Here is a 27,730-nt window from a genome sequence, read left to right on the forward strand (position 1 = left end):
TTAGAATCCCGTAGAACTTGCTCTTTTCTTTAAGCCTTTCAAAGAATTCTTTTCAGGCCTTATAAGAATAATGTAGCACTTGGGGGCAAAAATGCACCCCAGGAGTCCCGCACTGGAGGCCAAGATGGAGAAGACCTCCACGGCCACCATGACCTTCCCCTTGGTGCTGTGGTAGACAGGCAGGAAGGTCACCCAGACACTGCAGAACACCAGCATGCTGAACGTCAGGAACTTGGCTTCATTGAAAGTGTCAGGCAGATTCCTGGCTAGGAAAGCTACAGTGAAGCTCGCTAGGGCCAAGGAACCCAGGTAGCCCAGGACACAGTAGAAGGCAGTGACTGAGCCCTTGTTGCACACCAGGATGATGTGGCCATGCTGAGCATATGCATCTAACTCAATAAATGGAGGAGAGATTCCCAACCAGATGCCACAGAGAGCTAGTTGGATCAAGGAACAGATGGGAATGATGAAGTTAGAAGCTCCGGATACAAGCAATCGCCTGATAGTTCTTCCAGGTTTCATAACCTTGAAAGCCAGAATCACAGTGATGGTCTTGGCCAGCACAGCAGAAATAGCCACTGTGAACACAAGACCAAATGTTATTTGTCGGAGGAGGCAGGTGGCTGTGTTGGGACGGCCAATGAAGAGTAAGGAGCACAGGAAGCACAGGAGGAGGGCGATGAGCAGGATGTAGCTGAGAGACCGGTTATTGGCCTTGACGATGGGAGTGTCTCGGTGCTTCACAAAGACCCCCAAAACTGCAGCTGTGGTTACAGAGAAGCACAGAGCCATGCAAACCAGAGCCATCCCCAGGGCATCCTCAAAGGCTAAGAAGGTCATCATCTTGGGGAGGCAGTGACTTCTCTCCATGTTCGGATACTCATGCTCTGCACACTGGATACACTGTTCTGCATCTGTGGAAGAAGAAAGGCTGAGTTTCCATTACTGAAATTCTGAAATTTTTCCTGTTGGGAGAAACGGTCACTTTGAATACCATTTTGAGTATAAAATACTCTGATGTAATATGAGGCCACACCCAGATAACCATGCCATCTTACCAGTTAAAGTGATCAGTTTAACACCAAAATTGATCATAAAGATAGGATTAAACATCAAAGGGAACACATAAATAAGACCATTGTCTGCGAATAATAATTGATAGAATTAAACAGGAGTGAATGATCCAACATTAGAAGTGGGATACACAGCAGCCTCATAGAATGGCAAATGCCATAAACAGCACTCTGGCCTCAGATTCATTCCTTAAGGCATTCCAATCTGAATAAAAAGCCCATGAGAGTTTCTCAGGCATGGAAAGCCAAGACACACTGTGGTAAAAAATGTCCTAAATGAAATATCTCTGTGAGTGAGATCCCAGCAGAAAGAACAGGCCATCAAAGGAGGTATCTTTCTCTGAATCGAGGCATTTCCATTATGACTACGACCTTGTCTAAATAAGGTCGGAGTTTGTGAACTCAAGAGGCTTCCATAGCCTTGGCTGCTCATGACAAGAGCCTTGGTTGATCACTGACATTATAAATAAGAGTGTCAATTATTAAATCAACAACAGGAGTCACTGTGCACTTACTCCCCACGTAGGATCTCTGTCCTAATGAGTTGTACTATGATAATTAATGGTAAAATTAGTCTTCAAACAGTACTTTATAATTTGTATGCTGTGTGGGTGCAATCTGTTGAAATCTTTAGTTAGTTTATACTAAATTGATCTTCTGCATATAAAGATAATTAAAAATGAATCAATGAAGAATGGGATGGAAGAGTAAGAGATGGGGTTGTTTGTGCATGGGGTAGTAGTTATGGGGGGGGGAACTGCTGTAATCCAAAAGTTGTACTTTCAAAATTTGTATTTATTAAATAAAAGTTTTCTTAAAAATATGAGGCCACACCAGAGCAAGTTTCTACATTCCTGACCCAGGGAGAATTCTCATCTACAAATGGGAACAAACTATTTCAAATGGCATCTTTAGCAAATGATTGGTTAGGGTGGCTCATCCTGTGGCACAGTGATGTCCATTTGCATTCTTCTGAATTCCTCCCCCTGCTGTCTCCAGTCTTTCTCATGCTCAATCCTGCATTATCATGGCTTAGAACATTTGCCTAGGATAATCAGCTTTAGAGCTTTCCTTCTCTTGCAGAGAAATAAAAATGCAAAATGCCTATGAAATCCTTACAACAATCAATATCTAGCATTTCTTCATTGATACTATTTGATATCTGGTAAAAAGTCTTTCCTTGTTTTATATTTTCATAACTCTGGGGCAATTTTTGTCAGTTATTCAATGCAAAGGTTGAAATATATTTTATCAAATCAAAAACATTTGGATTTTATGGAGGAGTTTGACTTTATTATAAGTCATTTGGGTATAACTGATATTTTCAACAAAATTTTCAAGGAGAAATTAGGTTTTTGAAACTTTCCAATTTCACCTGAAATAAGGGCTTATTACCCTTCTGCCTCATGGAAGGAATGGAATACTTTGAGCTCTGCACACCACATTGTCCCTCATGAAAAAACTCTTGTGCCATTACACAAGAAAGAAGTCCTAAATAGAGGTCAATGAATGGGTATTTCTCTGCTTCAATGACATTTCAGTTAAATACAGAAAATGGTATTGATTTGGCTACCTTTATCATAAAGGTATTATACAATTTTTGCAGGTGGTACTTATTCAATCATAAAATATTCAGAAACATTTTAAAATAATTCTCCCTGGCAATTTTTATCTGGAGATACTCATTCTTCATATATTCAAGAGGTGTGATCTCAGAGACATTCTGAAGGCACACAAGCAAATGCTGCTGCACAATGGGCTTCAAGTGTATGTTCATTCATTTTTCATACTTTTTTATACATTAGTGGGTATTCCCAAAACCCATTATGGATAAGTTAAGTCATTGTTTCTTTACCTTTCTAATGACTAACAATATAAATTTCCTCTTGGGAAAGATTGAAACCAAATGGTTGCTACTGATAACATCATTGAATCAAATGACTCCAAGGTCTATCTCTTAATATTGTGAACAATGGAAATAGTTCTTATTGAGACCTAGTATATTTTTATACTTCTCAGTACATTCATTTTGATTCATAATTTTGAAAGGTAATTTCTTGTCTTGTTCAAAAGTTTTTATAGGGATACTAAATTGTGTGCTTAATTAGGTTGTGGTATTCATATATCACTTGGAACATTTCTCTTAATAAATTCCATAGACCTGAGAGAAAGTGTTGTGGTTTTAATTAGTCATCCTTAGTCTCACATATAATATTAAAGATACGGTATTAAAAGGAATGCACAGAAATAAGACTGGAAGATGGTGGAATAGTGAGGGCGCACACCGATAGTCTGGGAAAAGATAGTTTAATAAAAGTGGAGTTACGGTAGCCTCAGGAAAAGGATCAGGGAAAAACTGCAGAGGGAACTCTTCCAGATCTAGTGGCTGTGACTCTGAGGACCTACAGGGAGAGCAAGGTCGCCCACCACGTGGAAGCCAAGCCATGGGACCCGCTGGACCCACCGAACCCACCAGAGCTGCAGAGTCTTCCCGCCAGCACGGGAAGGGGAGGTGAGAAAAAAAACCTCTGGGTAACCTGAGACATTGGTGGGGAAAGGCAGAAAGACCCTGCAGAGAACAAGGAATGAAACCCCATTGGGGAAGTTCAGGATGGCTGGAGGAGAGAAAAAAATCAAATAAATAAGGGTAACTGGCACGGACATTTAGCTTCTCTCTCCACTCACCTTACAAAGCCGAGCAAGACAAAGGGCAAGTGCCATTTTATGTAAGTAAAGTGGTGTGTACCATTTTGCATATGCAAAGCGGGTGCCCCTCATTAGCCAAGCAGAAAAACCTGACTCTGGTAAGCAAACAAATAGCTACAGGGGCCACATTTCATACATCAACTACTCTCAATTCCACTCAGCTGTGTGGAATTACTTCCCAACTATGTCAAAAGAGAGAGAAAGAGAGTGAGCAAGAGAACAATCAGGGAAAATCACCTTTGGCACACCCTTAACCCTGTAGAACCAGAGCTCTCTGGTCACACAAATCACAGCCTCTAAGGATCCATCAAAAGCAGACAGTCCTCTTAATCTAGAGTCACAGTATAATGAGAAAAAAACAAAGAATATCTCCAATATCACAAACAAACGCAAAAGCCGAGGTAACAAAAACAAGGAAGACACTATGACACCCCCAAATGAAATAGACACCCCAATTCAAGATTATGAAGATGATGAGATAGAAGAAATGCAAGAAGCGGATCTCAAAAAATTGATAAGAACATTAAGAAGTTCTCAAAAACAAATTCTGGAACTACACAAATCCTTAATGGACAAGATAGAAAATCTCTCTCATGAAAATGAAATATTAAGGAGGAATCAAAATGAAAAGAAAAAACTAGTAGAGCCTAAAAAACAGAATGGGTGAAACAGAAGAGAGATCATCAGACTTAGAAGACAGAGCACAGGAAAATATACAATCAAACCAAAGAAAAGGAGAGGAAAGCAGAAATCTAAAAAATAGTGTTGGGAATATTCAGGATACTATTTTAAAAAAAACCAACATTCAGGTTCTAGGAGTTCCTGAAGGCATGGAGAGGGAGAAAGGATTAGAAGGCCTTTTTAGTGAGATATTAGCAGAAAATTTCCCAGGTTTGGAGAAGGACAGAGACATCCTAGTACAGGAAGCCCACAGAACCCCTAATAAACATGACCAAAAGAGATCCTCACCACGACACGTTGTAATTAAACTCTCCACAGTGAAACAGAAAGAAAAGATCCTAAAATGTGCAAGAGAGAAACGTCAGATTACTCTCAGAGGATCTCCAATCAGACTCACAGCCGACTTCTCATCAGAAACTCTACAAGCTAGGAGGGAATGTCGAGATATAGCCCAGGTACTAAAAGAGAACAACTGCCAGCCCAGAACATTATATCCTGCAAAGCTATCATTTGTGAATGAAGGTGAAATAAAGACTTTTCATAACAAACAGAAATTGAAAGAATTGGTTGCCACTCGTCCAGCCCTGCAAAAGATGCTTAAAGATGTGTTACACACAGAAACAAAGAAACATGGTCATCAATATGAAAGAAGGTAAAGGAAGGAAACCAAGGAAGGAAAGCTCACAGCAAAAGATCACAGGGAATTCAAAGCATATATTAGAACTTATCTTTGGCAAATGGCAGGGCAAAGTTACCACTTATCGTTAGTGACATTGAACGTGAATGGCCTGAACTGTCCAGTTAAAAGACACCGATTGGCTGATTGGGTTAAGGAACAAAACCCATCTATTTGCTGCTTACAAGAAACACATCTTTCCAACAAAGATCCATACAGACTGAAAGTGAAAGGCTGGAAAAAGATATACCATGCCAACAGAAATGAAAAAAGAGCGGGCGTAGCCATCTTAATATCAGACACCATAAACTTTACCACAAAAACCGATAAGAGAGACAAAGAGGGACACTACATAATGATTAAGGGATCAATTCAACAGGAAGATATAATGATTATCAATGTATATGCACCTAACTACAGGGCACCGGTTTATCTAAAAGATTTGTTAACGGACTTAAAGGGAGACTTAGACCCCAATACAATAGTACTGGGGGACTTCAATACTCCACTCTCAGAAATAGACAGATCAGAAGGACAGAAGATCAGCAAGGATACAGTAGATTTAAATGACACTATAGCCCAAATGGATCTAACAGATATATACAGAACTTTCAATCCTACAGCTAAAGATTTTACATTCTTCTCAGCAGTACATGGAACCTTCTCTAGGATTGACCACATACTAGGCCATAAAGCAAGTCTCAGCAAATTCAAAAGAATTAGAATCATACCATGCAGCTTCTAAGACCATAAAGGAATGAAGCTGGAAATTAGCAACTCAGGAATCCCTAGAGCATACGCAAACACATGGAGATTGAACAACATGCTCCTGAATGAACAATGGGTCATAGAAGAAATCAAAAGAGAAATCAAAAACTTTCTGGAAGTAAATGAGGATAACAGCACAACATACCAAAACTTATGGGATGCAGCAAAAGCAGTGTTAAGAGGAAAGTTTATATCAATAGGTGCCTACATCAAGAAATTGGAAAGGCACCAAATAGATGAGCTTTCAATTCACCTCAAGGATCTAGCAAAGCTACAGCAAACCAGACCCAAATCTAGTAGGAGAAGAGAAATAATTAAAATCAGAGAAGAAATCAACAGGATTGAATCAAGAAAAACATTACAAAAGATCAGCCAAACGAGGAGCTGGTTTTTTGAAAAAATAAACAAAATTGACACCCCATTGGCCCAACTAACTAAAAAAAGAAGAGAAAAGACACAAATCAATAAAATCAGTGTTGAAAAAGAAACGTAACAACAGACACCACAGAAATAAAAAGAATCATCAGAAAGTACTTCAAGGACTTGTATGCCAGCAAACAGGGAAACCTATCAGAAATGGATAGATTCCTGGACACATGCAACCTACCTAAATTGAACCAGGAAGACATAGAAAACCTAAACAGACCCATAACTGAGACAGAAATTGAAACAGTAATAAAGGCCCTCCCAACAAAGAAAAGCCCAGGACCAGATGGATTCACTGCTGAATTCTACCAGACATTTAAAGAAGAACTGACTCCAATTCTTCTCAAACTATTCAGAACAATCGAAGAAGAGAGAATCCTCCCAAATTCTTTCTATGAAGCCAGCATCACCTTAATTCCTAAGCCAGAAAAAGATGCAGCACTGAAAGAGAATTACAGACCAATATCCCTGATGAACATAGATGCAAAAATCCTCAATAAAATTCTCGCCAATAGAATGCAACAACACATCAGAAAGATCATCCACCCAGACCAAGTGGGATTTATCCCTGGTATGCAGGGATGGTTTAATGTGCGCAAGACAATCAATGTGATACACCACATTAACAGACTGCAGAAGAAAAACTATATGATTATCTCAATAGATGCCGAGAAAGCATTTGATAAAATACAACACCCATTCATGATGAAAACTCTAAGCAAACTGGGTATGGAAGGAACATTCCTTAATACAATCAAAGCAATCTATGAAAAACCCACAGCCAACATCCTATTGAATGGGGAAAAGTTGGAAGCATTTCCACTGAGATCTGGGACCAGACATTGATGTCCACTCTCACCACTGCTATTCAATATAGTTCTGGAGGTTCTAGCCAGAGCTATTAGGCAAGAAAATGAAATTAAAGGGATACAAATTGGGAAGGAAGAGCTCAAACTATCCCTCTTTGCAGATGACATGATTCTTTATTTAGGGGACCCAAAGAACTCTACTAAGAGACTATTGGAACTCATAGAAGAGTTTGGCAAAGTAGCAGGGTATAAAATCAATGCACAAAAATCAACAGCCTTTGTATACACAGACAATGCCATGGCTGAGGAAGAACTTCTAAGATCAATCCCATTCACAATAGCTACAAAAACAATCAAATACCTTGGAATAAACTTAACCAAGGACGTTAAATATCTCTACGATGAAAATTACAAAACCTTAAAGAAAGAAATAGAAGAGGATACCAAGAAATGGAAAAATCTTCCATGCTCATGGATTGGAAGAATCAATATCATCAAAATGTCCATTCTCCCAAAACCAATTTACAGATTCAATGCGATACCAATCAAGATACCGAAGACCTTCTTCTCAGATCTGGAAAAATTGGTGCTGAAATTTATATGGAGGCACAAGAGACCTCGAATAGCTAAAGCAATCTTGTACAACAAAAACAAAGCCGGAGGCATCACAATACCAGATTTCAGGACATACTACAGGGCAGTTGTAATCAAAACAGCATGGTACTGGTACAGAAACAGATGGATAGACCAATGGAACAGAATTGAAACACCAGAAATCAACCCAAACATCTACAGACAACTCATACTTGATCAAGGATCTAAAACTAATTCCTAGAGCAAGGACAGTCTATTCAATAAATGGTGCTGGGAAAACTGGATTTCCACGTGCAGAATCATGAAGCAAGACCCCTACTTTACACCTTGCACAAAAATACACTCAACATGGATTTAAGACCTAAATCCACGACCTGACACCATCAAGTTACTAGAGAACATTGGAGAAACCCTTCAAGATATTGGCATAGGCAAAGAATTTCTGGAAAAGACCCGGGAGGCACAGGCAGTCAAAGCCAAAATTAACTATTGGGATTGCATCAAATTGAGAAGTTTCTGTAAAGCAAAAGAAACAGTCAGGAGAGTGAAGAGACAACCGACAGAATGGGAAAAAATATTTGCAAGCTATGCAACAGATAAAGGGTTAATAACCAGAATCTACAAAGAGATCAAGAAACTCCACAAAAACAAAACCAACAACCCACTTAAGAGATGGGCCAAGGACCTCAACAGACATTTTTCAAAAGAGGAAATCCAAATGGCCAACAGGCACATGAAAAAATGTTCAAGGTCATTAGCAATCAGGGAAATGCAAATCAAATCTACAATGAGGTTCCACCTCACCCCGGTTAGAATGGCTCACATTCAGAAATCTACCAACAACAGATGCTGGCGAGGATGTGGGGAAAAAGGGACACTAACCCACTGTTGGTGGGAATGCAAACTGGTCAAGCCACTATGGAAGTCAGTCTGGAGATTCCTCAGAAACCTGAAGATAACCCTACCGTTCGACCCAGCCATCCCACTCCTTGGAATTTACCCAAAGGAATTTAAATTGACAAACAAAAAAGCGGTCTGCAGCCTAATGTTTATTGCAGCTCAATTCACAATAGCTAAGACCTGGAACCAACCTACATGCCCATCAACGGTAGACTGGATAAAGAAATTATGGGATATGTACTCTTTAGAATACTATACCGCAGTAAGAAAGAATGAAATCCAGTCATTTGCAACAAAATGTAGGAATCTGGAACACATCATGCTGAGTGAAATAAGCCAGTCCCAAAGGGACAAATACCATATGTTCTCCCTGATCGGTGACAACTGACTGAACACCAAAAAGCAAACCTCCTGAAGTGAAATGGACACTATGGGAAACGGTGACTTGATCAGCATAGCCCTGACGGTTAATGAACAACTTAATACATTATCCCTCTTAATAGTTTTTTTGTCTGTTCTACTTAATATGACTGGTTTAATTCTGTAATTAATACACAGTTATTCTTAAGTGTTAAAAATTAACAGAAATGTGATCCCTGTTAAACATAAGAGTGGGAATAAGAGAGGGAAGAGATGTATAATTTGGGACATGCTCAAGCTGATTTGCCCCAAATGGTAGAGTTAAAAACATAACAGGGGATTCCAATTCAATCCCATCAAGGTGGCATGTACCAATGCCATCTCACTAGTCCAAGTATTCAATTTCAGTTCACAATTGATCATAATGAAAGGACTAAGAGTCAAAGGGAGCACATAAACAAGTCTAGTACCTGCTAACACTAACCGATGGAATAAATAAAGGGGAGAGTGATCCAACATGGGAAGTGAAATACTCAGCAGACTCATAGAATGGCAGATGTCCTAAATAGCACTCTGGCCTCAGAATCAGCCCTAAAGGCACTCGGATCTGGCTGAAAAGCCCATGAGAGTATTTCAGGCATGGAAAGCCAAGACACTCTGGCAAAAGATCTATGCGAGTGAGATCCCAGTGGAAAGAACAGGTCTTCAAAGAAGGAGGTACCTTTCTCTGAAGGGAGGAGAGAACCTCCACTTTAACTATGACCTTGTCTAAACAAGATAAGAATCGGAGAACTCAGAGGGCTTCCATAGCCTTGGAAACTCATGACTGGAGCATAGGGAGACTACTGATGCCATAGACAGGAGTGTCAATTGGTAAAGTCAACAACAGGAGTCACTGTGCACTTACTCCTCATGTAGGATCTCTGTCCTTAACGTGCTGTGTATTGAGATTTAATGCTATAACGAGTACTCAAACAATATATTTCACTTTGTGTTTCTATGGGGGTGCAAACCGTTGAAATCTTTACTTAATGTATACTAAACTGATCCTGTGTAAAAAAATAAATAAATAAATAAATTCTCAACTCCCAACTTGACTCTCACTGGGATTAAACATGACAATAGGTCTGCTCTGATTTCATCATCATTTAAAAAAAATCATCTATTATTTTTCACTTTATGTTTCTGTGTGGGAGCAAACTGTTGAAATCCTTACTTAATGTATACTAAGCTGATCTTCTGTATATTAAGATAATTGAAAATGAATCTTGATGTGAATGGAAGGGGAGAGGGAGTGGGAAAGGGGAGGGTTGTGGGTGGCAGAGACGTTATGGGGGGGAAGCCATTGTAATCCATAAGTCGTACTTTGGAAATTTATATTCATTAAATAAAAGTTAAAAAAAAAAGAAATGGATAGATTCCTGGACACATGTAACCTACCTAAATGAAACCAGGAAGACATAGAAAACCTAAACAGACCCATAACTGAGACAGAAATTGAAACAGTAATAAAGGCCCTCCCTACAATAAAAGCCCAGGACCAGACGGATTCACTGCTGAATTCTACCAGACATTTAAACAAGAACTAACACCAATTCTTCTCAAACTATTCAGAACCATCAAAAAAGATGGAATCCTCCCAAATTCTTTCTAAGAAGCCAGCATCACCTTAATCCCTAAGCCAAAGAAAGATGCAGCATTGACAGAGAATGACAGACCAATATCCCTGATGAACATAGATGCAAAAATCCTCAATAAAATTCTCGCCAATAGAATGCAACAACACATCAGAAAGATCATCCACCCAGACCAAGTGGGATTTATCCCTGGTATGCAGGGATGGTTCAACATTCACAAATCCATCAATGTGATACACCACATTGACAGACGGCAGAAGAAAAACCATATGATTATCGTAATAGATGCCGAGAAAGCATTTGATAAAATACAACACCCGTTCATGATGAAAACTCTAAGCAAACTGGGTATGGAAGGAACATTCCTCAATAAAATCAAAGCAATTTATGAAAAACCCACGGCCAACATCATATTGAATGGGGAAAAGTTGGAAGCATTTCCACTGAGATCTGGTACCAGACAGGGATGGCCACTCTCACCAATGCTATTTAATATAGTTCTGGAAGTTATAGCCAGAGCTATTAGGCAATAAGAAGAAATTAAAGGGTTACAAATTGGGAAGAAAGAATCCCTCTTTGCAGATGATATGATTCTTTACTTAGGGAATCCAAAGAACTCTACTAAGAGACTATTGGAACTCATAGAAGAGTTTGGCAAAGTAGCAGGGTATAAAATCAATGCACAAAAATCAACAGCCTTTGTATATACAGGCAATACCATGGCAGAGAAAGAACTTGTAAGATCAATCCCATTCACAATAGCTACAAAAACAATCAAATACCTTGGAATAAACTTAACCAAGGATGTTAAAGATCTCTATGATGAGAATTACAAAATCTTTAAGAAAGAAATTGAAAAGGTTATCAAAAAATGGAAAAATCTTCCATGCTCATGGATTGGAAGAATCAATATCATCAAAATGTCCATTCTCCCAAAACCAATTTACAGATTCAATGCGATACCAATCATGATACTGGAGACCTTCTTCTCAGATCTGGAAAAATGATGCTGAAATTCATATGGAGGCAAAATAGACCTCGAATAGCTAAAGCAATCTTGTAGAACTAAAACAAAACCGGAGGCATCATAATACCAGATTTCAGGACATACTACAGGGCAGTTGTAATCAAAACAGCATGGTACTGGTACAGAAACAGATGGATAGAGCAAGGGAACAGAATTGAAACACCAGAAATCAACCCAAACATCTACAGCCAACTCATATTTGATCAAGGATCCAAAACCAATCCCTGGAGTAAGGACAGTCTATTCAATAAATGCTGCTAGGAAAACTGGATTTCCACATGCAGAATCATGAAGCAAGACCCCTACTTTTCACCTTACACAAAAATTCCCTCAACATGGAATAAAGACTTAAATCTATGACCCAACACCATCAAATTACTAGAGAGCATTGGAAAAACCCTGCAAGATATAGGTACCGGCAAAGACTTCTTGGAAAACACCCCAGAAGCACAGGCAGTCAAAACCAAAATTCAATTTGGGAATGCATCAAATTGAGAAGTTTCTGTACTGCAAAAGAAACAGTCAGGAAAGTGAAGGGGCAACTGACAGAATGGGAAAATATATTTGCAAACTATGCAACTGATAAAGGGTTGATAACCAGAATCTACAAAGAATCAAGAAACTCCACAACATCAAAACAAACAACCCACTTAAGAGATGGGCCAAGGACCTCAATAGACATTTTTCAAAAGAGGAAGTCCAAATGGCCAACAGGCACATGAAAAAATGTTCAAGGTCATTAGCAATCAGGGAAATGCAAATCAAAATCACATTGAGGTTTCACCTCACCCCGGTTAGAATGGCTCACATTCAGAAATCTACCAACAACAGATGCTGGAGAGCATGTGGGGAAAAAGGGACACTAACCCACTGTTGGTGGGATTGCAAACTGGTTAAGCCACTATGGATGTCAGTCTGGAGATTCCTCAGAAACCTGAATATAACCCTACCATTCAACCCAGCCATCCCACTCCTTGGAATTCACCCAAAGGAAATGAAATTGGCAAACAAACAAGCTGTCTGCTCATTAATGTTTATTGCAGCTCAATTCACAATAGCTAAGACCTGGAACCAACCCAAATGCCCATCAACAGTAGACTGGATAAAGAAATAATGGGACATGTACTCTATAGAATACTATACAGCAGTCAAGAACAATGAAATCCTGTCATTTCTAACAAGATGGAAGAATTTGGAAAACATCCTGCTGAGTGAATTAAGCCAGTCCCAAAGAGACAAATATCATATGTTCTCCCTGATCGGTGACAACTAACTGAGCACCAAAGGGGAAACTTGTTGAAGTGAAATGGACACTATGAGAAACAGTGACCTGATCAGCTCTTGTCCTGACGGTTGATATACAATGTAATACTTTATCCATTTTAGTATTTTTTTGTTCTAGTACTATTGGTTGAACTCTGTAATTAACACACAATTATTCTTGGGTGTTTAAATTTTAATTGAAAAGTGATCCCTGTTTGGAATTTGGAAGGCATTATGCTGAGTAAAATAAGCCAGTCCCAAAGAGACAAATACCATATGTTCTCCCTGATCGGTGACAACTAACTGAGCACCAAAAAGGAAACCTCCTGAAGTGAAACGGACACTATGAGAAACGGTGACCTGATCAGCCCTCAACCTGACTGTTGATGAACAACTTAATATGTTATCCCTCTTAGTATTTTCTTTTGTTCTACTTAATACTTTTGGTTGAATACGGTAATCAATACACAGTTATTTTCAAGTGTTGAAACTTAAATGAAATGTGATCGATGTTAAATATAAGAGTGGGAATAAGAGAGGGAAGAGATGTGCAATTCGGGACATGCTCAAGCTGACTTACCTCAAATGGTAGAGTTACAAACATACCAGGGGATTCCAATTCAACCCCATCAAGGTGGCATGCACCAATGCCATCTCACTAGTCCCGTTGATCAATTTCTGTGCACAATTGATCATAATGATAGGACTAAGAGACAAAGGGAGCACATAAACAAGACTAGTGTCTGCTAATACTAGCTGATAGAATAAAAAAGGGAGAGAATGATCCAACAGGGAAGTGAGATACACAGCAGACCCATAGAATGGCAGATTCCAAAACAGCACTCTGGCCTCAGAATCAGCCTTTAAGGCACTCGGATCTGGCTGTAAAGCCCATGAGGGTATTGCATGCATGGAAAGCCAAAACACTCTGGCAAAAAAAAAAAAAAAAAAAAAACTAAACGAAAGATCTCCACAAATGAGATCCCAGTGAAAAGAACAGGTCATCAAAGAAGGAGGTACCTTTCTCTGAAGGGAGGAGAGAACTTCCACTTTGACTATGACCTTGTCTAAATAAGATAAGAGTCGGTGAACTCAAAAGGCTTCCATAGCCTTGGAAACTCATGACAAGAGCCTAGGGTGATTACTGATGCCATAAACAAGAGTGTCAATTTGTTAAGTCAACAACAGGAGTCACTGTGCACTTACTCCTCATGTAGGATCTCTGTCCTTAATGTGCTGTACATTGTGATTTACTGCTATAACTAGTACTCAAACATTATGTTTCACTTTCTGTTTCTATGTGGGTGCAAACTGTTGAAATCTTTACTTAATATATGCTAAGCTGCTCTTCTGTATATAAAGAGAATGGAAAATGAATCTTGATGTGAATGGAAGGGGGGAGGGAGAAGGAAATGGGGTTTCAGATGGGAGGAAGTTATGGGGGGGGAGCCATTGTAATCCATAAGCTGTACTTTGGAAATTTATATTCATTAAATAAAAGTTTAAAAAAAGGAATGCAATAATTATATAATGAAATATGTGCAATAGCTTTGTGCTTATCATGTGTGTATAAAAATGTATTCGTTTCAAGACTTCTAGGCACCAACAGGAAGCCTAGGTTTTTACACATCTTATATGTCTTAGAACATAATGTGTTCGGCCGGCGCCATGGCTCACTAGGCTAATCATCTGCCTTGCAGCGCCGGCACACCAGGTTCTAGTCCCAGTCGGATGCCGGATTCTGTCCCGGTTGCCCCTCTTCCAGGCCAGCTCTCTGCTGTGGCCAAGGAGTGCAGTGGAGGATGGCCCAAGTACTTGGGCCCTGCACCCTATGGGAGACCAGGATAAGTATCTGACTCCTGCCATCGGATCAGCGTGGTGCGCCGGCCGCAGCGCGCCGGCCGTGGCGGCCATTGGAGGGTGAACCAGTGGCAAAGGAAGACCTTTCTCTCTGTCTCTCTCTCTCACTGTCCACTCTGCATGTCAAAAAATTAAAAAAAAGAATATAGTGAGTTCGACCTGCAAATCAGAGAAGAATGCTGTCTTATCTAGCACTTTCAGATATATTTTAGAAGGAATATCACTAGACAACAGCTTACACATAAAGAAGTAGCAGTAATAATCATGCATGGTTACACTGAATGAATGAGAATAAGCTGGCATTGAGAACCGTGGTGCAGTATGAAGTCACTGCAAATCTCTTTGGTTTCTTTTTTATTGAGAAATAATTAGGACAGTAAAGCTGTCAATCTGAAATTCTGTATTTTCTACCTGTCTGATTGGAAACATCTCTCTCTGGACAAAAAACACAAGTATAGCAACAGACAGGTCTTCCTTCCTGTGACATTTTCCGAAATCCTGGACCACAGCTCTGGCTACACACAGATTGAGGAGTCTGAAGGAAAAAGAAAAGCATTGATCATGGTTTTCCACGTTATCAGCCATTATAATGGGTGTCAATACTTCCCTCCTTACAGCATAACACTGACCTTCAACTGAAGGCCATGACTATGACATTTAATGCAGGTTTCTATGATCATCACTCCCACCTCATCGTTTCTTTATCAAGTATTACAAAAATACCTGCTCAATTTTATTTCATATAGTATCAGTTAGATCCCTTGGGCAATGTCATGCATATCAAGTCACTTTATCTAAAATCTTTAAAATGCATTATTCTATGTGGTAAAGGAATATGGGAATAGTATCTGCAAGAAGATGAATAAGTCAACCCATTATGTATTTCTACTTATCATGCATGAAAATATAACAAGGGCAGGGCTGGCGCTGCAGCTCAATAGGCTAATCCTCCGCCTAGCGGTGCCAGCACACTGGGTTCTAGTCCCGGTCAGGGTGCCACATTCTGTCCCAGTTGCCCCTCTACCAGGCCAGCTCTCTGCTGTGGCCAGGGAGTACAGTGGAGGATGGCCCAAGTGCTTGGGCCCTGCACCCCATGGGAGACCAGGAAAAGCACCTGGCTCCTGCCTTCAGATCAGCGCGGTGCACTGGCCACGGTGGCCATTGGAGGGTGAACCAACGGCAAAGGAATACTTTCTCTATCTCTCTCTCTCACTGTCCACTCTGCCTGTTTAATATAAATATATATATATATATTTATATGTACATATATACATATACATATAATACAAGGGGGGCCAGTCTTGTGGTGTAGCACATTAAATCACCTCCTGATGCACCAGCATTCCATATGGGCACCATTTCTATTCCCAGCTGCTCCATTTCCAATCCACCTCCCTGCTAACATGCCTTGGAAAGCAGCAGAGAATGGACCAAGTGTTTGGACCCCTGACCCACATGAGTGACCCACAAGCAGTTCCTGGCTCTTGACTTTGGACCTGCCCAGCCCTGCCTGTTGTCCATTGGTGGAATAAACCAGCAGACAGAAGATATCTCCCCCCACCACTCTCCTCTCTCTAACTCTGCCATTGAAATAAAACATTTAAAAAAAATAAGAAAGACTGTGACTTATGAGATTAAAGAGTTGAGAATATATACAGAGATATGTTAAAGATCTATATATCTATACGTGGGTCTCTGCCTCTATTCATTAACTTTGTCTAGTTTTAACTCAACTGCTACACCAATAATTATGACAAAACTGAAAAGGTAAGGCTATGCACTCATGCTCTTCTGATAGGTGTTAGCTCAGGATATGTGTAAGGAACACCATCAGTTAAGTGCCAAGATGGGAAATGGGAATCACATGGTCACTTCACACTTAATCTCCCAAGGCTCTACTCAGATCTCTCTGTAGTTATCCAATATAAAAAGAAAACTGCACCTTTTTGAATCCAACAGGCCATTCTATAATGTCTTCATTGATCAGCAAATCTTGGTCATGTGGACTCTTAGAGGAAAATTCTCCAATTTTAACCAGCAAGCGAAATCCAGCAGGAAAATTTACAATGTTCTGAATATCATAATGTACCACATGGTGTCTTGTTTCATGGAAAAACACATCATCTCCAGCACGGTTTGTAAACTGGATTTTCCTCAGGATTGGATGAAGCTGGAGAACAGGAATAAGTGGTAACAGGGAGACCTTTCAAATTAGAGGGAGATGTATATGCACTGAACAAGCATTTTCTACCCTCCTCTCTATGTTCCAGGTTTAATTCTTTGGATGGTCAACAACTTCTAGTGAAGAGAACATTTGATCCCCCCCAAATATAAAAGTATAATGGTTGTATCCAGTCAGAAAAATTGTAGTTTGTGGGGTTCAGAGGGGAACTATTGCAAGGCTCTGCTGCAGCCAGAAGGTTTAGGTGGGGCTTTATGGAAGCTAACCCTAATATAACCAATTGAGTACAACATGGTTGGTCTTTTAAATACCTTGACAGTTGTGATATGTCACAGTTATGTGCATACAAAGGGGCTTCATGAGGTTCAAGAACAGAATGAAATATCAGTTATTTTGATTGAAAAATTAGATAAACATGTATGCTAATTTCATCATATACATTTTCCATGAACTGACTCAAGACCCCTCTTAGCACTGAGATCCATATTTATAAAAATGTGTGCATGTCTTCTATATATGCAATGATACATAGATATATGCATTTATATCTTAACAGAGCTTGAAATAATACATGAGTGTTTTTTCTCTAAATATTTTGGGTCACTTTTTATGGTAAGTGTGATTACCTTTGACATTCCAGGTAGGACTGTATGGCCAAAAACAAATATACTGATGGTCCTGAGGTTACCCATAGTATATGCTAACCCTTGACATTCTGGGTACAACACACCTGCTGCAGGATAAAACTAAGTTTTTATATTTAAATAGCTATCAGTTAGTTCTTAAATAATTTGTAGAAGATTTCCAAATAATCCATAGTTATTTCTGGGGAAGAATTCTGTTTACTTTTCTAAAGTTTGAATCTAATCACAAATAAAAATAAAACACTCAGCCGGCGCCGCAGTTCAATAGGCTAATCCTCCACCTTGTGGCAACAGCACACCAGGTTCTAGTCCAAGTCGGGGCACTGGATTCTGTCCCGGTTGCCCCTCTTCCAGGCCAGCTCTCAGCTGTGGCCCGGCAGTGCAGTGGAGGATGGTACAAGTGCTTGGGCCCTGCACCCACATGGGAGACCAGGAGAAGCACCTGGCTCCTGCCTTCAGATTAGCGTGGTGCACTGGCTGCAGGACGCCAGCCACAGCGGCCATTGGAGGTGGACCAACAGTGAAGGAAGAGCTTTCTCTCTGTCTCTCTCTCTCTCACTGTCCACTCTGCCTGTCAAAAAAATAAAAAGTAAAATAAAAAATAAAACACTCCTATAAGTAAAATAGAAGATAGATTATGAAGTGAACTTTCTGATGTTATTTTTTACATATACATATTTGTCTTCTACATAACACACCTATTTGTTCAACAAATTTATTCATCTATTTGTACTTTTCACATGCAAACAGAACTTCCTAAATATATTCTATATATGGGGAAAGAGTAGATTCAAATAAGCTGTGAGGAAAATCTAGGCAAAACCATCTGTAACCCAGAGGACATATCCTGTGCTAACTAATGTGCATCCTCAATAGTCTCATATATAAGAAATATGACCACAATTTCTGCTCCTTGATTCTTGCAGATTTTGTAACACACTGTATTTCCCAGAGTCATCTTAGGATATTATGTAGAACTCATTTCTACTTTCAAAAAATGTATCTCCTAACCACATGGGCCACAGTGTATACAGAAATACAAATGTAATAACTACTATCCAATATGTCCATATATGCTGGTTTTTGCATAATTTCAAAAAATTTGACCCATTTGTTTATCTTTGTTTTCTCATGAGTTGCATTCGAATTCTTGAAGCACTTTGTCCTGCGTAACATATCAGATGAAGTTCAACAGAAATCCCTGAAAAAGTAAGTCAACAAACAGAAGAGAATAAATGTAATAGGCTCTTAACTCCAGAAATCGATCCATGCATCCACAACCAACTTATATTTGACAAAGGAATAAAATAAATCCCTGAAGAAGGCACAATCTCCTCAACAAATTGTGCTGGGGAAACTGGATCTCCACTTACAGAAGTGTAAAATTAGACCCGTACCTTACAACGTACACAAAAACACACTCAAAATGGATCAAAGGCCTAAATCTATGACCCAATACCATCAAATTACGAGAGAACATTGGGGAAATTCTGCAAGACTTTGGCATAGGCAAAGACTCTTGAAAAGACCCCAGAAGCACAGGCAATCAAAGCCAAGATTAACAAATGAGATTACATCAAGCCGAAAAGCTACTGCACCACAAAAGAAACACGCAGCAAAATGGAGAGGCTATCAACAGATGGAAGAAAGTATTTGCAAACTATGCAACTGATAAAGGGTTAACATGCAGTATCTATAAAGAGCTTAAGAAATTCAACAACAACAAAAAAATACAACCCCATTAAGAAAGAAATGGGCAAAGGACTTGAATAGGTATTTTTCAAAAGAGGAAATTCAAATTGCTAACAGACACTTAAAAATATGCTCAGGATCACTAGCCATCAGGGAAATGCCAATCAAAACCACAATGAGGTTTCACTTCACTCCTGTTAGAATGGCTCTCTTAAGAAATCCACCAGCAACAAAATCTGTAATTAAAATTAGAGAAGAAATCAACAAATTTGAATCTAAAAAACATTACCAAATATTGGCAATACGAAGAGGTACTTTTAAAAAAATAAACAAAATTGACACCCCATTGGCCCAACTAACCAAAAAAAGGAGAGAGAAGACCGAAATCAATAAAAATAGAGATGAAAAAGGGAATGTAACATCAGACACCACAGAAATTAAAAGAGGTAGCAGAAATTACTACAAAGAGTTGTATGCCAACAAACTGGGAAATCTAGCAGAAATGGATAGATTCCTGGACACCTAAGACCTACCTTGAACCATGAAGATATAGAAAACCTAAACAGACACATAATCAAGACAGAAATTGAATCAGTAATAAAGGCCCTCACAACAAAGAAAAGCCCAGGACCAGATGCATTCACTGCTGAATTCTACCTGAAATGTAAAGAACCAACTCCAATCCTTCTCAAGCTATTCAAAACAATTGAAACAGAGGGATCCTCCCAAATTCTTTCCATGAAGCCAGCATCACCTTAATTCCTAAACTTAAACATGATGCAACATTGAAAGAGAATTACAGAACAATTCCCTTATGAACATGGACACAAAAATCCTCAATAAGATTCTAGCCAATAGAATGCAACACCACATCAGAAATATCATCCACCCAGACCACCTGGGATTTATCTTTGGTATGCAGGGATTGTTCAACATTCACAAAACAAACAATGTGATACACCACATTAACAACCTGCAGAAGAAAACCATATGATTATCTCAATACATGCAGAGAAAGCATTTGAAAAAATATGACACCCTATCATGGTGGAAAACTCTAAGTAAGCTGTGTATAGAAGGAACACTCCTCAACACAATAAAGGAAATTTATGACAAACACACGGCCAGCATTCTACTCAGTGGAGAAAAGTTGTAAGCATTCCCACTGAGATCCAGTGCCAGACAGAGATGCCCATTCTCATCATTGCTATTTCATACAGTACTAGAAGTTTTAGCCAGAGCCATTAGGCAAAAGAAAAGAAAAGAAATCAAGGGGATCAAATTGGAAAGGAAAAAGTCAAACTATCCCTCTTTGCAGATGATATGATTCTTTATTTAGAGGATCCAAAGAACTCTACTAAGAGATTATTGGAACTCATAGAAGAGTTTGGCTATGTACCAGGATATAAAAACTATGTACAAAAATCAACAGCCTTTGTATACACAGGCAATGCCACAGCTAGGAAAGAACTTCTAAGATCAATATCACTCACAATAGCTAAAAAAAATCAAATATCTTGGAGTAAACTTAACCAAGGATGTCAAAGAACGTGATGATGAGAATTATAAAACTTTAAAGAAAGAAATAGAAGAAGATACCAAAAAATGAAGAAATTTTACATGGTTGTGGATTGGAATCATTAATATCATCAAAATGTCCATTCTTCCAAAATCAATTTATAGATTCAATGTGATACCAATCAAAATATCAAAGATGTTCTTCTCAGATTTGGAAAAAAGAAATGCTGAAATTCATATGGAGGCACAGGAGACCTCGAATAGCCAAAGCAATCTTATACAACAAAAACAGAGCTAGAGGCATCCCAATAACAGATTCAAGACATACTACAGGGCAGTTATAATCAAAATCACCTAGTACTGGTACAAAAACAGATGGATAGACCAATGGAACAGAACAGAAACACCTGAAATCAATCCAAACATCTATAACCAACTTCTATTTTATAAGATTTATTTAATTTATATGAAATGCAGAGTTACAGAGAGAGTCAGAGACAATAGAGAGAGGTCTTCCATCTGCTGGTTCACGCCCCAGATGGCCGCAACTGCTAGAGCAGCGCCGATCCGGAGCCAGGAGCAGGAGCTTCTTCCAGATCTCCAACATAGAGGCAGAAGCCCAAAGACTTGAGCCATCTTCTACTGCTTTCCCAGGACATAGCAGAGAGCTGGATCAGAAGAGGAGAAGCTGAGACTAGAAACCGTGCCCATAAGAGATGCCAGTGCTTCAGGGGAGGGCTTTAACCCACTGTGCCACAGCACCAGCCCTCCAACTTATTTTTGATCGAGGAGTTAAAACCAATTCCTGGAGCAAGAACAGTCTATTCAACAAATGGTGCTGCGGAAACTGAATTTCCACACTTTACACCTTACACAAAAATCCCTCCAACATGGATTAAAGATCTAAATTTATGACCTGACACCATCAAATTATTAGAGAACTTTGGAGAAAACCTGCAAGACGTAGGCACAGGCCAAGACATCTTGGAAAAGACCCCAGAAGCACAGGAAAACAAAGCCAAAATTAACAACTGGGATTACATCAAATTGAGAAGTTTATGTAATGCAAAAAAAAGTCAGGAAACTGAAGAGGGAACCAACAGAATGGGGAAAAATATTTGCAAACTATGCAACTGATAAAGAATCAATAGCCAGAATCTACAAAGAGATAAACTAACTTCACCACAACAAAACAACAACCCACTTAAGACATGGGCCAAGGGCCTAAACAGACGTTTTTCAAAAGAGGAAATCAAAATGGTCAACAGACACATGAAAAAAGTTCAGGGTCACTAGCCATCAGGGAAATGCAAATCAAAAATCAAAACTACAATGTGGTTTCACCTCACCCAGTTTAGAATGGATTTCATAGAGAAATGAATCAACAACAGATGCTGGTGAGGATATGAGGAAAAAGGCACACTAATGCACTTTTGGTCAGAATGCAAACTGGAAAAGTCACTATAGGGGTTGGGGCTGTGGCACGGCAGGTTAACACCCTGGCCTAAAGCACCAGCAACCCATATGGGTGCCAGTTGGAGACTAGCTCCTCCACTTCTGATCCAGCTCTCTGCTATGGCCTGGGAAAGCAGTAGAAGATGGTCTAAGTCCTTGGACCTCTGCACCCATGTGGGAGACCCAGAAGAAGCTCCTGGCTCCTGGCTTCAAAACAGTGCTGCTCTATCCTTGTGGCCAATTGGAAAGCATACCATTTGATGTAAGACCCTCTCGATTTCTCTCTTTCTCTCTCTCTCTCTCTCTAAATACAGCCCTACCCTATGACCAAGCCATCCTACTCCTCGAAATTTACACTAGGAAATTTAAATTGGCAAAAAAAAAAGAGCTCAACATTTATCTCAGCTCAATTAACAATAGCTAAGACTTAGAATCAACCTAGTTGCCCATCAATGGAAGAATGCTTAAAGAAATTATTGGATATTTACTCTATAGAATACTAACAGTGGTTAAAAAAAAAAGAATAAAAGTGAAATCCGGTCATTTGCAATGAAATGGAGGAATCTGGAAAACCTCATTCTGAGTGAAATAAGCCAGTCCCAAAGAGACAAATATCATCTGTTCTCCTTGATTGGTGACAACTAACAGCACCAAAGGGGAAACCTGTTGAAGTGAAAGGGACACTATGAGAAACAGTGACTTGATCAGCTCTTGTCCTGACTGTTGATGTACAATGTAATACTATATCCATTTTATATTTTTGTCCTAGTACTATTGGTTGAACTCTGTAATTAACACACAATTATTCTTAGGTGTTTAAATTATAACTGAAAAGTGATCCCTGTTAAATATATGAGTGGGAATAAGAGAGGGAGGAAATGTACAAGTTGGGACATGCTCAATCGGACTTGCCCAAATGGTGGAGTTAGAAACACACCAGGGGATTCCAACTCAATCCCATCAAGGTGGCATGTACCAATGCCATCTCACTAGTCCAAGTGATCAATTTCAGTTCAAAATTGATCACACTGATAGGTCTAAGAGTTTAAGGGATCACACAAACAAGACTAGTGTCTGCGAATACTAACGGATAGAATCAAAAAAGGAGAGAATGATCCATCATGGGAAGTGGGATACACAGCAGACATAGAATGGCAGATGTCCTAAGTAGCACTCTGGCCTCAGAATCAGCCCTTAAGGCATTTGGATATGGCTGAAGAGCCCATGAGAGTATTTTAGGCATGGAAAGCCAAGACACTCTGAAAAAAAAAACTAAATGAAAGATCTCTGCGAGTGAGATCCCAGTAGAAAGAACAGGCCATCAAAGAAGGAGGTACCTTTCTCTGAAGGGAGCGGAGAACTTCCACTTTGACTATGACACTGTCGGAATAAGATCGAAGTTGGTGAACTCAAAAGGCTTCCATAGCCTTGGCAACTCATGACTAGAGCCTAGGGAGATTACTGATGCCATAAATAAGAGTGTCAAATTGTTAAGTCAACAACAGGAGTCACTGTGTACTTACTTCTCATGTGGGATCTGTCCTTAATATGTTGTCCAATGTGAAGTAATGCTATAACTAGTACTGAAACAGTATTTTACACTTTGTGTTTCTATGTGGGTGCAAACTGATGAAATATTTACTTAATATATACTAAATCGATCTTCTGTATATAAAGATAATTGAAAAATGAATCTTGATGTGAATGGAATGGGAGAGGGAACGGGAGATGGGAGGGGTGCAAGTGGGAGGGAAATTATGGGGGGAAAGCCATTGTAATCCATAAACTGTACTTTGGAAATTTATATTTACTAAATGAAAAAAAATTTTGCACCCAGAAAAATAAATAAATTATTGGATATGTACTCTATAGAATACTAACAGCGGCAAAATAAATAAATAAATAAATAAATAAATAAAAGTGAAATCTGGTCATTTGCAACAAAATGGAGGAATCTGGAAAACATCATGCTGAGTGAAATAAGCCAGTCCCAAATGGATAAATATCATAGGTTCTCCCTGACCTGTGACAACTAACTGAGCACCTAAAAGGAAACCTGTAGGAGTGAAACTGACACTATAAGAAGAAATGACTTGATCAGCCCTTGTCATGACTGTCAAGGAACAGCTTACTATTTTATTCTTTTTAGTATTTTCTTTTTCTTCTTAATACCATTGGTTGAACACTAAACTTAACACACATTTATTCTTAGGTGGTTAAATCCAATTGAAAATTTATCCCTCTTTAAAATAGGAGTGGGAATATAGAGGGGGGAGATGGACAGTTCAGCACACGTTCCTTGGAGTTATCCCTAAGGGTAAAGCTAAAAACTTCCCATGGGACTCCAAATCTCATTAAGTTGGCAGGTACCAATGCCACCTTATTAGTTAAAGTGATCAGTTTAAGTTCATAAATGATCATAAAGATGGGATTAAGTGTCAAAGAAAAATGTCTGCTAATAACAATTCATAGAATTAACAGGGAGAGAACGATTCAACATGGAAAGCAGGCCACATAGCAGACTCATAGAATGGCAAATGCCCTAAACAGCACTCTGGCCTCAGAATCAGCCCTTTAGGCATTCAGATCTGTCTAGAAAGCTCAGGAGAGCATTTCAGGCATGGAAATCCAAGTCACTGTGGCAAAAATATACCTTTCATGAAAGATCTTTGTGACTGAGATCCCGGTGGAAAGTAGGCCATCAAAAGAGCAGGTAACTTTCTCTGAAGGGAGAAGAGAATTTCCACTTTGACTATGGCCTTGCCTAAACTCAAGAGACATCCATAGCCTTAGTAGCTCATGACAAGAGCCTCGGTTGATCACTGACATCATAAATAAGACTGTCAATTGTTAAATCAACAACAGGAATCACTCTACTCTTGTTCCCCATGTAGGGTCTCTGTCCTTAATGTATTGTACTATGAGAATTAACAGTAAAACTAGTCTTCAAACAGTACTTTATCCTCTGTGTGTTTGTGTGGGTGCAAACTGTTGAAATCTTTACTTTTAGTACAGAGTTGATCTTCTGTATATAAAGATAATTAAAAATAAATCAATGAAGAATGGGATGGGAGCACTAGTAAGTGGTGGGATTGTTTGGGATTGTTTGGGATTGTAGGAGGGTGGGTTTGGGGTGGAAGAACTGCAGAAATTGTACTTTGAAAATTTATATTTATTAAATAAAAGCTTTCTATTTAAAAAACCTGAATACAGACCTACCATATGATCCAGCCATCCCACTCCTGGGAATTTACCCAAACAAAAAGAAATCAGCACCTGAAGGAGTTATCTGTACCCTCATATTCATTACAGCACAATTTTCAATAGCTAAGATATGGATTCACCCCAGACATCCATCAACTGTTGACTGGATAAAGGAATTATGGCATATATACACTATGGCATACTACTCAGCTGAAAAAAATGAAATCCTGCCTTGTGCTATGATGCAACTGGAAACCATTATACTTAGTGAAATAAGCCAGTCCCAAAAAGATAGATACCATATATTTTCTCTGAACCAAGGTAACTATTACAGTACCTGAAATATAATGTATTGGAGTGAAACCAACATTTTGAGATTTAATAATGGTTTACAACCCTTGTCTCTTCTGCTGAAGAAGAGAGAGGTTTTTCCTTCACACTATTTGTTGAACTCTTTTACTTAGTGTAGGGTTAACCATACGATCATTAAATAAACTGGAAATAGATCTTTGCAAAAATTAAGAGTTAGAACGGGAGAGGGAGGAGGAGGATGAGTTGGAGTGTGAGCAGGAGAGAGGCTAGGAGGGGAATTATCACTATGTTCCTAAATTGTATACATGAATAAAATTTCTTTTAAAATAATGGGTTCTGATAAAGATGAGAATTATTCACTAAAATATTTTCAGAGACTAAACTTAATAGTACAGATCTAATTATATGTTCATTTTACTTATTGTTTGTATGCATTTTTCAATATAAACATAAATGAGTGACATAGGTATCCTGAGATTTGATTATTATTTATAGCCCATGTAGACTATACTCCTGAGAAAGAGATCTACTTACTACTGGTTAAATTCCTTCTTTAGTAGAGGTTTAAGCATATGATTATAAAGTAAGCTGAAAGTATGTTATCACAAAAATTAAAAGAAATATAAAAGAAGGAGGATGAAGGGTGGGAGTGAGGGTGAAAGGGTGGGAAGTGTTGTTATTTTTCTTACATTGACATATAAATACATGAAATCTGTGCCCCTTAAATAAATAAATAAAATTTGAAAGTCTTAGTTATGCAAAGTAAAAAAACACTATTTTCTGATACAATTTCTAATAGTATACATTCAAAATCTGCAATGACTGAAAACTCCAGCCAAAGTGAACAATCACAGATATAGCTGTAACCAATGGAAAGATCCCAGCTTCCAGGTCCAAGTGCTTGGGCCCCTGAACCCATGTGGGTGACCCAGAAGAAGATCCAGGCACCTGGCTTCCATCAGCCCAGCTGCAGCCATTGCAGTTATTTGGGAAGGGAACCAGCAGATGGAAGGCCTTTCTCTCTGTCTCTCCCTCTTATTGTAACTCTACCTCTCAAATAAAGAAATAATTAAAAAAAATCATCCATTGCAATCCTGTTGACCTTAAAATGAGAGCAGGGTCATGATGCTGTACCTCAATAAAACATCTCTAGATTCCATCAAGTGGGCAGTGTCTGTTCTGTTCCAGGGGAGGTTTACCTGCCAGGGAAGAATCATGGGCTGGGATGCTTCTGCTAAGGATCTCATTTCTACTTTCTCCAAAATCATTTTATGGAGGACGTGGGCCACTGTGTAGACAGCATTGTAGACTAAATAGCTGGAGTCAGATATGGTCAGCAAGTCAATGTGTCCTGGAAGAAACTCTAAGGAAGTATTTGGTGAGCAGGTTCCAATATGTCCACAAAATGATCCTTCAAGTGAGCAGCCCAGATGAAAAAGCCATAATTTACTGAAGTAAAAGTCTTCTGGGTAGTGAGAAGGCTTTGCTGTCTTGACAAAAAGTTTGAGTCCAAGGATTTCTTCCTTGTGGGGTGAAAAGGAGAAACCTCCATGAAAAGAGTGCAACATGTGGTTTGTCTCAGAAATGACAAGATCACACTTTGATGTCATGATCCACACTTTCCCCATGGTTAAATATGACTGCACTGAAATGTCCACACTGATGAGACCTCTTACATCACCATAGAGAATATGCACATTTGCAGATGAAACTCTGATGCTACTCATGAAAGTGAGATCACTATCCGCATACAACTTCTTTGTGACAGGGAGCTTCACTGTAAAGGCCACACAGATTCCTTTCTTGAGCATTGCAGCTTCAAAGTACTGAAGGAACTGCTCTCCCTTCATGTCATCAGACACAAAGAGCGCCACCCAAGTCCAACCAAAATGCAGCAACAAGGAGATCATTCCATGGCCCAAAGAGCTGTCACTGCTGGCCAT

General features: G+C 39.1%; 1 protein-coding gene across 1 annotated transcript; it reads right to left on the reverse strand.

Moving 5' to 3' along the window:
- On the reverse strand, nucleotides 1-27,730 carry LOC127482632 (vomeronasal type-2 receptor 116). Its single transcript, XM_089315518.1, has 4 exons — nucleotides 26,987-27,730; nucleotides 16,723-16,950; nucleotides 15,192-15,315; nucleotides 1-914 (listed from the first exon to the last, which is right to left on the reverse strand). The coding sequence occupies exons 1-4, from the start codon at nucleotides 27,728-27,730 to the stop codon at nucleotides 1-3; spliced, it is 2,010 nt and encodes a 669-aa protein (XP_089171644.1).

The sequence above is a fragment of the Oryctolagus cuniculus genome, chromosome 16, assembly GCF_051225735.1.
Source record: "Oryctolagus cuniculus isolate XC-2025 breed Fujian yellow rabbit chromosome 16, ASM5122573v1, whole genome shotgun sequence".
NCBI classification, from domain to species: Eukaryota; Metazoa; Chordata; class Mammalia; order Lagomorpha; family Leporidae; genus Oryctolagus; species Oryctolagus cuniculus.